This window comes from Lactuca virosa, chromosome 7 (assembly GCF_052849685.1).
Source record: "Lactuca virosa cultivar CGN04683 chromosome 7, Lactuca_virosa_CGN04683_v6, whole genome shotgun sequence".
Classification (NCBI taxonomy): domain Eukaryota; kingdom Viridiplantae; phylum Streptophyta; class Magnoliopsida; order Asterales; family Asteraceae; genus Lactuca; species Lactuca virosa.
In genome coordinates, this window is record NC_136432.1 from 230,394,691 (window position 1) to 230,405,070 (window position 10,380).

The 10,380-nt window shown below is 37.2% G+C and overlaps 1 protein-coding gene and 1 non-coding gene across 2 annotated transcripts; one reads left to right on the forward strand and one right to left on the reverse strand.

The window, feature by feature from the left end:
* Positions 1–432: 432 nt before the first annotated feature.
* Positions 433–951, reverse strand: LOC145127628 (uncharacterized). The gene has a single exon (XM_079062784.1). The coding sequence runs from the start codon at positions 949–951 to the stop codon at positions 433–435; it is 519 nt and encodes a 172-aa protein (XP_078918910.1).
* A 963-nt stretch (positions 952–1,914) lies between these two features.
* On the forward strand, positions 1,915–2,021 carry LOC145128064 (small nucleolar RNA R71). The gene has a single exon (XR_013716666.1). It is a non-coding gene; the product is annotated as a small nucleolar RNA R71 (small nucleolar RNA).
* Positions 2,022–10,380: the final 8,359 nt, after the last annotated feature.

Genomic DNA, 10,380 nt, shown 5'->3' on the forward strand with positions numbered 1-10,380 from the left:
ACTTCATATCTACGTGTAAGATGAAAGTAACTATGTACTCATTTGTTAAAGTGGATGACTAGTGAATTCGGCAGTGCTCCGCTTAACATCTTGACTTTTCCTTTGATGGAGTCATGAGCCGGACTCCGTGCCACCCTACATGGTATTTATTGGAGGTACGATCTCCATTTGCACCTTCTGTTCCTTCCATCTTTTCTTATAAGCTTGCACCCTTCTTAAATAGGCTTTTTTAGAATTCTCCTTCTTCTTTTTAGAATTGCCTTCCTCATGTTTTCATTTTAACCTTTTATTTCTGGCAACAAGTTTTGGTTCTCCTTTTCTTTTTTGTAGCTCTCGAGCTTCAACATCCTCCTTATCCAAAGTTGGCTTGCTCAAGTCTTGTGTAATTTCTTCTCCTTCATCCTCATTTCCCACTCGTAAGGTAAGCTTTGACTAGCGAATATCCACCAAGGTGCACGTGGTATTAAGTAATGGGCATCCAAGGATTATTGGGACATCTTCATCCTCCTTGATGTCTAGCACCACAAAGTCGATTGGAAAAATAAATTTTCCAATTTTTACCAATATGTCCTCAATTATGCTTCGAGGATGAGTCACCGAATGATTAGCTATATGAATTGTCATCCTATTAGCCTTGAATTCTGGAAGGTTGAGCTTTTGGTAGAACGAATAAGGCATTAAGTTTATACTAGCTCTAGAATCAGCAAAAGCATATGTCTTCATGTTATTTCCAAATTCACATGGAAGTGTAAGGCGTCCGGGATCTCCCATTTTCCTTGGTATTCCCTCCATAATAACCATGGAACTTTGCTCACTAAGAACTGCCTTGGAGGTCTTCTCTAGTTGTTGGTGAGTGTCGAGTAAATCTTGAAGAAATTTGTCATATTCAGGAACTTTGGCAAATGAGTCAATAAATGGAGTATTGATCGGAATACCCTTAACTTGTTGCATGAACTTTTTATGTTCTTGTTCCAAAGGGTGCACTCTGGCTCGAGAAGGAAATGGTAAAGGAGGTTGATAAGCTTGAGTACCATAAAAAAATTTCTGCCCAAACTGAGCCCACGTCGTGAGGGTTGAATCCTCACGCCGTGAGGTCAGTGTTTCAGCAACAATTTTTTCATCAATTTTCGTCCGCTTTGGTTACGATTCGGGCTGCTTTGTCTCTTCTTCTAAGGCCTCCAAAAACTCAGAAATAGTGTCTTCTTCAATGGTTATGGCCTTGACATGTCGTTGTGGTTTATTATCGGGATTTTTAGGAGGTAACGGCTCGTTAACCAATGTAGTTATTTGGCCGAGTTGAGCCTCAATATTTTTAATGGACGCTTGATGATTTCTCATGGTGGCATTAGCTACATAGTGACATTTTTTAGAAGCTTCCATGAATCTATGAAGTATTGACTCTAAGTCCACTTTTTTCTCGGGTTGTGGTTGTTCCTTTTGGTAAAAACCCCGGTCGGTTTGCCTATATTTTTTTTTCTTGTACTCCTCATACGACAACCATTCATTCTTTGGATTTCTCCAATCTTCATCATAGCGGTATCCACTTGAGTAACAATCTTGAGCCTTCCTATTCCCGTTTTCATCCAAATAGCAATCTTTCGTCAAATATGGCCCATTGCAATTATCACAAGCCACATGTATTGAGTGTGTGGATTGGTCCATCTTTGTTATTCTTCGATCCATGTTACGCAACATTGCCAAAACAGCTGCCATGTCTTGCGAAGCACCATTTCAGATTCCCTAGCTCCATCATTATGAGGGTTGTGGTACTCCCATGAATGCTTTGAAAATTCTTCGATTAGTTCTTTAATTTCAGCGGGATTCTTCTTTGTTAAAGCTCCTTGAGAATCAAGGAGTTGCCTTGTCGTTACGTTCACCCCATCGTAGAAGATCGAGACTTCTTATTGCTCGTTTAGGTCTTTTTGGGGACAATTCCTTATCAACCCCTTATATCGCTCCCATGCCTCATATAAATACTCCCCCACTTGTTGCTCGAAATTAGCTATGGCCTTTTTAAGTTTAGCAGCCTTGGCTGGTGGGCAAAATTGTTGGAGAAATTCTTCACGCATATGTGCCCAAGTGGTGATTGTTCCTGGGGGAAGTGCCTTCAGCCAATCTTTTCCTACTCCCTTGAAGGTAACCAGAAGCATTCTCAACAACACTTTCTTTCGTGGTACGTTCGGAATATTGAAGTAGTCGGCGATGTCATTGACTTCATCGAGGTGCTTGTATGCATCTTCATGATCTTTTTCGAAAAATGGAATATCCTTTAGTGCGGAAAGGATGTGTCCCTTTAGATCGAAGTTAGTAGTAGCGGGAATTGCGCGTTGCACAAGCTTTGGACCGATGTCCTCGCGTATTATCTTCTTGTATGCCTACATCTTCATGTCAACAATGTCCGTCATGTTGTTTTTGGGTTCGCTTTCTGGTTCACTACTTTTGGCTGTTTCTGTTTCGGGCTCGTAACCAGATTCCTTTTTGTTAGGATTCCTCTAAAAGCTTTTGAATGTGCTTTCGTTTTTTCATAAGGTTGCTTGATCCTCATACGTTCTTGTCCTTCTTTTTTATCAAAAATTTGACTCTGGATCTTCAAGTGGTGGTGTCAATGGTGTGTTTGATCCGCAGGTCATATACTAGTGAAACAAAAACATAAAAACGAACTAAAACTAAATAAAAAGTCGTACTGAACGATTACAACAACGTGATAATAAGTTCCACCTCGTGGTATAGCAGATAAACTAAAATTGAAATCCCTCACGTCATGAGCTTTAAGAGCCCACGTTGTGAGTTTAGTATTTTAGAAAAATTAACTAATGCTAAAAAGTAACTTTTTGCAGGTTTTACCCTACAAAAGGGACTAAAATAGTCATTCCCTGGCAACGGCGCCAAAAACTTGATACGTAATATTATACCTACTAGTTTTACCAACTATTTAACTAACTATTACATCTAAGGCAGTGTACCGACTCGCAAATAGTATCGCACGAACAGTGGGGTATCAAACTCAGGGAACGGATTTAGTATACTAACATAACTACTAAAAGATTAATCTAAAAGAAAACAATAGTTAAAAGGTGTTTTTATCTGATTTTTCAAGTTCAGAAAAACTTAAGCGCTCAACTAAAACGATTTTACTCAATATAAAAAACGCTTTCGTTTAATTCCGAATTCACCTTTTTTCTATGGTTAGTTACTATTTATGGATTAATAAAGTTGGTTACCAAGTATTATCTAATTACCTATTTTGGTCTAATAAACTAATATATTCACCAATTCATGTACTACTATCTATGGTCATACACAAGCAAACACATAATTAGTTATTAAATGTGATTGAGCTATGTAAGATTTATCTAAAGCAATTAACCAAACACAATTATGGTCACAATTATGTTCTCCAACAAAGCTAAGTTTGTTACTTTTATTACTTGATCTAGATGTGGTCACTCCTAGCTCTAGTAATTTAATAGCCACTAAATTACTGGGTAAACAAGTTCATTTAATTTAATGGCCACTAAGCTACACTAAACTTGAATTTAAGCAACAAAGTCACAAACTTTAACATGCTAGGTAATGATAATCAAACACAAGCATAAATACAACTTTATAAATCCAATAAATAGAAAACTAAATCGTTGTTCTAAGGTTTAATCTAGCTAAACGAAAGTAAACTAATTTAGCTACTCATAACTGAAATTAAACACACAAATTCAATAGAAATCCACATGATTTAAGTATGCAAACCGAATGTAATGATTTGATCTTTAATTCCTCAATCTTCCAACTATCCTTCCTCCAAAAGAATGATTTTTGCACTCTTCTGACCTCAAATCTCGAGTATCTCAGAATATCCTCTCTCCAAAAGCCTTCCCAACTCGTTAATGTAAGGAGTATTTATAATTTTCAAAAATACGTGGCTTACATCGTGAGAACTGAAACCTCACGTCGTGAGCTAGGTAGATATCCGTAACGTGCATGGACTCTAACTTCCGCGTACTGATCTTCTAGAAACCTGATCCTCACATCGTGAGAATTGATATCTCACGTCGTGAGCTTGGTTTTTTCGCTGATATTTTTTTCTTTTAAGCTCCAATCCTCCAAAGTTCCAATGCTTTTCAGTTTTGGTCCTTATTCTTCAAGAATGTTCTTATTGGCTGAAAAATGTAAATTAATTCAATAAGTATAACATATCTTTCCAATTAACCAAATTATTACTTAAAATGTATTAAAATATTGCCTAAAAATGTGTATAAGTTTGGCAATATCAATATGATACTTTAACGTGTTTTCTCAAGCGTTCTGGTTGTCCGCGTGGAATCTTTGATCCAACTTTGTTCAGAAGGTCTGGAAAGCATCTTGTACTCGTCTAGATATATGTTGATGATATTATCTTTGGGTCGACAGATCAAACAATGGTTGAATACTTTGCCAAGTTGATGGTGAGTAAATTTCAAATGAGTATGAATTGGGAACTGAGCTTTTTCCTCAGATTACAAGTAAATCAAACCAACCATGACATATTTATCCATCAGGAGAAGTATCTCTCTGAGATCTTGAAGAAATACTCTATGGACACATGTGCCTCTGCAAAGGTACCTATGGGTGTTAGACACAAGATCTTTGCTGACCCATCCGATGAGCTTGTCGATCAGAAAAACTATAGAGACATGATTGAATCACTTATCTACCTGACGACAAGTCGACCGAACATAAAGTTTTCAACATGTCTGTGTTCCCAATTCCAGGATGCTCCAAATATGCCGCACCTCCTCGCTATAAAGAAAATTTTCCGTTATCTCAAAGGAACCGAGAGCCTTAAATTTTGGTACCTAACTAAAAATGGCTTCTCCTTGCAAGCATATTTAGAATCAAACAATGGTGGTCTCTATCTCGACCGAAAGAGTACTTTTGTAGGATGTCAGTTTCTCGGTGGGAGACTAGTTAGCTAGTCATCAAATAAGAAAAATTTCATTGCCTTATCTACAACCAAAGTAGAATACATTGTTGCTGCTAGTTGTACATCTCAAGTTCTTTGGATGATATCACAGATGTTAGATTATGGTTATCGGTTCAAGCAAATTTTGATGTATTGCGACTCATCTAGTTCCATTACGATTTTTCACAATCCAATCCATCACTCCATGAGGAACCATATAAACATCCGTTACCATTTTATAAAAGACCATGTACTTAATGGAAACCCCGATCTCATTTTTGTACCAACTGACGATAAGATTGTTGATGTCTTTACTAAGACATTAGAAGAAACCAAGTTTAATGGTTTTCTAAACGAAATGGGAATGGTGCTTCCTGATGCTCAACTTTTCAAGGAACTTTGCACTCTCTAATGCGTGCATCAGAAAGTCAACTAATTCCGAGATCTAATTTATTTCTCTAGCAGAAATATTTCATCTCGAAAAATAAGGATCTTTTTGTGTCTTGTCTATCTAACCTTTCCTCTAGTTTATACCTTTCAGGAGTAACATGTTTGTAGTCAATATCTTTATGAGATTTTTCATCCAACATTTAGGAGGTATATTCTGAGATATCATTTTCAAAACATAGTATTTTTCAAATTAACCTGGAAATTCAAATATGAGATGTTAATGATTATCTTGTTTCCTTGCCTTTTTTATGTGTGATCCTTTAAACTTCGAAAACTCTCATGCCTCTGTATTTATCATCTTCCGACCTCTAAAATCTTCATGCTTCGTTTTACTTCTAATATCCAATCAAGAAACTTTGTTGTTTCTCGGATCAGTATCATGTATTAGAGGATGTTTTATTTCTATAAAGTATTTTAAGTCGTCATCTCCGAAATCTTTCCTCAATAAAATATGATTTTTAGAATTTCACTTAATACTAATTATCGAAACGTCAAATGTATTATTAGCAACAGTTACTTGATTATCTTTTAAAATCCGAATAAACATGCCTTTTGCACAAATAAAGAGACGATGACAGTCTGTGATTTGTTTTTGGAGTTGAACACACAAATATTCTCTTTTTTCACAAACAAACATCACATCAATTTGATTTATCTGTTAGATAGGGTGGGTATTTAAATACCCCCACATTTAATGCGACCCATGTCTGGTCAGGTGTCATTATTGCACTCTTCGACTCCTCCCGAAATAATCCCTCGCTATAAAAGGATTTTGAATCCAACCATTCCCACTTTACGCTCTCAGTACCTTCTTCAATCCCTAGAACTCTTTTTCTGTACTATGTAATTCTTAAAGGCTTGAAACTTCATCCATGGTGTCGAAATCAACAAAATCTCCATCAAAGAAGAAATCCTCTAAAGGATCCATTGGGTCTTCTTCGTATGAACCGATTCTTGGAGATACAACTCTACTGTTCTCATTTAACCCTATGGATTATGACAAATATGTTCGTGTAATGATAGAGTTCATCTCCCGTCATCCAATTGTAGTTCGTATCACTAAAGATCCAAACCCTAAATTTGCCTTTCAACGTTTTCCCAAAACCATAGAAAGAGTGTGTTATGAAGATGATGTTCTTGAGTTTTGTGTCATAGATGATAGGATCATTCCGGTCATGAAGGACATTTTCTCAGGTAGTTGGAATTCCCCTAAATTGTAAAGGATTTACAGTTGTTAAACCCTCTACTGCGAAATTCCAATATTTCTTTATATAAATGGGGTTCAAAGGGGAATACAAGTCTAAGGTGTTCAAGAAATCTTATGTGTCTGGTATCTAAACCATTTTGATGCATATAATCATGAAAGGTCTCTCTGGTAAACATAGAGGTTCAGAATCCATGAACAAATACTAGTTGTACCTTGTCTATAACATCTTCATTGGGAGAGCCACTGTCATCGATCTTCTTGAAGTTTTGTGGAGTGATTTTCGGAAGTTCACTCAACGTTGGACAATTAATGAGATTCTGTGTCCAACGCTCTCGCTCCTGACACTTCAACAAATATACATGGAAAAGGCAAGACCCAATTCATCTGCAAGTGGATCCTCCTGGGGTATATTGTACTTTTGAAATTGTTAAATCTTATAGACTTCCGAATGAGACCTCATTTGGACCTATCTGATGTTTGCCTCAACGTATTTTGGATGCTATTCCATCTGAATCCCCTTTCAAAATTCAACATCTTGAGGTTTTAGAATTAGGTAACCCACTAAATCCTATCTCAACCTCAGATGTCAATCCATCAGAAGATAAGAGGCTTGCTACTTCAGGTGGAAAGATGAAGATGAAACATCGCTCCCCATTCAAAGTGAAGGAAAAAAAAGAGATCTAAAATCGATGCTTCCTCTTAAAAGGACTCACAGATCAGTGTCCGACCTGACTCTGGGTCTCAGCCTACCCCTCCCGTCCGTTCATTTGAAGTACCCTTCAGCTTCTCATCATCTAACACACTCATGGGATGTCATCACATAATCTACCCCCATCCTCCTAGCAGGGTGGTGCTGGTATTGAACAAAGTTCTTTGCAACCCCTGGAATAAACTCACGAGTCATCTTGAAATCATTTCCTTTAACAACATCATGATTTATGGCCTCTTCTGTAAATCATAAGCATTCAGATGTTGGGACTATCCATCCCACATCTAATGCCCCAACTGAATGGATATCTGCTACAGGTAAAGGACGTGCATGTGTTACTGACTTTACTGTTACACATCCAGTTGTGCGTAGGGTGTAAAACAAGTATCCCTCTCGCTTCTTAAAAGAAATAGTTTTCTTTCTATAAAAGAAACAAGAATGAGATCTTGGGAAATTTATAGAAGATAAGGACATCAACATCATTTCTGATGCAGATCTATTTTCCGAAGCTGATGCGTTCTGGTCTCAATCTGTTGCTGCTTAGACCTACGGTGATGTTACCAAATCTTTGGATGATCCATTAGACGATGCACTTAAGAAAAGAGTGTAGTTGTGACTGAGACCTCTATCTCAGATGAGTCTGCTCTTACAAATATTGTTGATGATATTCCCAAGTCTATGGATGATCCATCGGCCGACGTAGTCAAGAAACCGAGTGCAGATGTTCCTGATCTAACTCTAATTTTGGATGATCCTCCTCGAAAAAATGAAGCTATAGGTAGTGTTCCCAATCAAACACTTACTTCAGATGATCCACCTACAAATGATGGCAAGCCAGTAGGAGAAGTACCTGAACCGACCTAGGTTTTATATGATCCTCGGAACGACATCAAACTTGATGAAGAAGATGAGGCAAGTATCGAGTCGCTCCTTGAAGAGATAGATACTGATTTCACAAGCTTTCAATGAACTATAGACAAAATTTTGTTCTTGAAGCGTTTCTCTTCCAAACCAACTGATGAATTCAACCTCCATTTTTCCTCGGAAGAGACAACCAACAGTAGAGCAAACAATGATGGTGATGGTGCCTAGGGTAAAGATGAAGCAGGAATTGAAAATGAAGAAAAGGATGATGAAAATATGGAAGAAGATCGAAAGGAAAACTCCATGTCGGATACATGATCTTCGAATGTATGCTTTGTTGATCCGTTTTCCATACCGGAGATAAACGAAAAGGTTGATTAACTGGACTCCAAGGTTGAAACAGTCAATGCTCTGGTTGGATCACTTGATTCTGAGTTGGATCTTGTTCTAAAGTCCATCTCGGAATCAAGTCCTCTACTCCCTCATCCCTAGATCGTGAAAAACAGTTTGACGAACTCATTTCTCTCCTACTTAAGCACTCCATGGAGGAATCCGAACAAAGATACAAGGATAACCTCCAAAATGACATCGAAACAGTAGAAAGGATGCTTAAATTCCATCACGACATGGTTTCTACTACAAACGAACTAATTAAGTAGCCTCATACTTTTCATGAGAAACAGATTCAATAGTTGAGAGAGAAATCAAAGAAAAAGATAGTATGAACCTCGTTATGCAACAAGTTCTGATCAAGGTTATTCAGTCTGCTCAAAACTTTGTTGACATTCTGAATTACAAATTTTAAAAGGTTATACTGATCATATAGATCTTGCACCAGAGGGGGTGAAGGATTTGAGCATGGATGGAGATAGATTAACAAATTTCAACTTCAATACGAGTCAATGGATAAAGACACTTAGAATGATCAAGATAAAGTACATATTGAAGACTATCTTTCCATCGTAAAAATGTTATCCGAGGAAGATAAATAAAATGGTTGAAATGATCTTCTACTCTAGCTGAATCTGTTAATCGAAGCATCCAGATGGCTAAGCTAAAAAAGAAACTCAAAGTTGAAGCATTTCGATCTACTCAGCTAAAGGAGATTCTGATCCCTCCTCCAAACATTACAAAAGTTGATGAAGGTACTCCGATGGAAACCAGATATGGTTTGCCTGCTCCTGAACTACAAGCACATCTCGGGTAGTACTGGTGACCTTGTTGCACAACAAGTTATAAAGCAATCTACTCCATAGGCTACCATCAAAGGTAAAGGCAAGAGTATTGAATCGAAGGAGATCAGTCCAATGAACTTGCTAGAATAGACCGAGGTACTGTCAGATGAAGAATTTCAAAAAGCAATTGAAGAAAGACTAGTTTTCCAACAAATTCGGAATAACCCTACTCCTCTCAAGGATATTTACCCATAATTTATGGAAGCACATTTTTATAAAATGCATTACGTTCCTTTCGTGTGTCATGCCCTTCAGAAAATTGATGCAGACCAACATGACCTTTCGATTTCACCCATAGCGGATTGTACAAAAAGTTTCACAATCTTCATCCCTTGGGTGAAATGGCTATTCAGATCAAAATAGAAATAGAATTGTTGCAATCTTTTTATACCTGAAATGCACTGGTCAAAGAAGAGATTCACAAAGAGAGAGGGTTGTGGGTTCAAGTTTCTTAACAAATTCCGACTCAAATGCATGCTATATTCATACCACATTCTTTGGAACTCTGAGAAAAAGATCAAGATTATGGATGCAGATTTTCCAATAATCATCTTGAATGACATCCAAGTGCTTCCATCTCATTTTCAGCAAAGGCAGATGTTGGGAGTGTCAAACCCAACATATAAAGGGGTACAAATGACTCTAAAAAAAACACTACTACTTTGCACTAGAAAGGTAATACAAGGTAAGTAGGGGCGATCCACAGAGACAATGAACAAGTGCTTATACCCTTTTTGCGTAAGGTACAAATGTGATCACAAAAGAGGGGGATTTAAATGGAATGATTTAAACAAAGAACTGAAACAATAAGTAAGCAATTGATTAAGCAAAATAAACTAAAGATTTGTAAATACTCCAACACTATGCAAGACAAATTAGCAATGTGATTCCAGGGATGAAACGATGTTTGTTCAATTCTATCTAAGTTGGTACTTGGAAATGCTAACAAGCTCTAGTATTTCCCATTCACCATATTGAT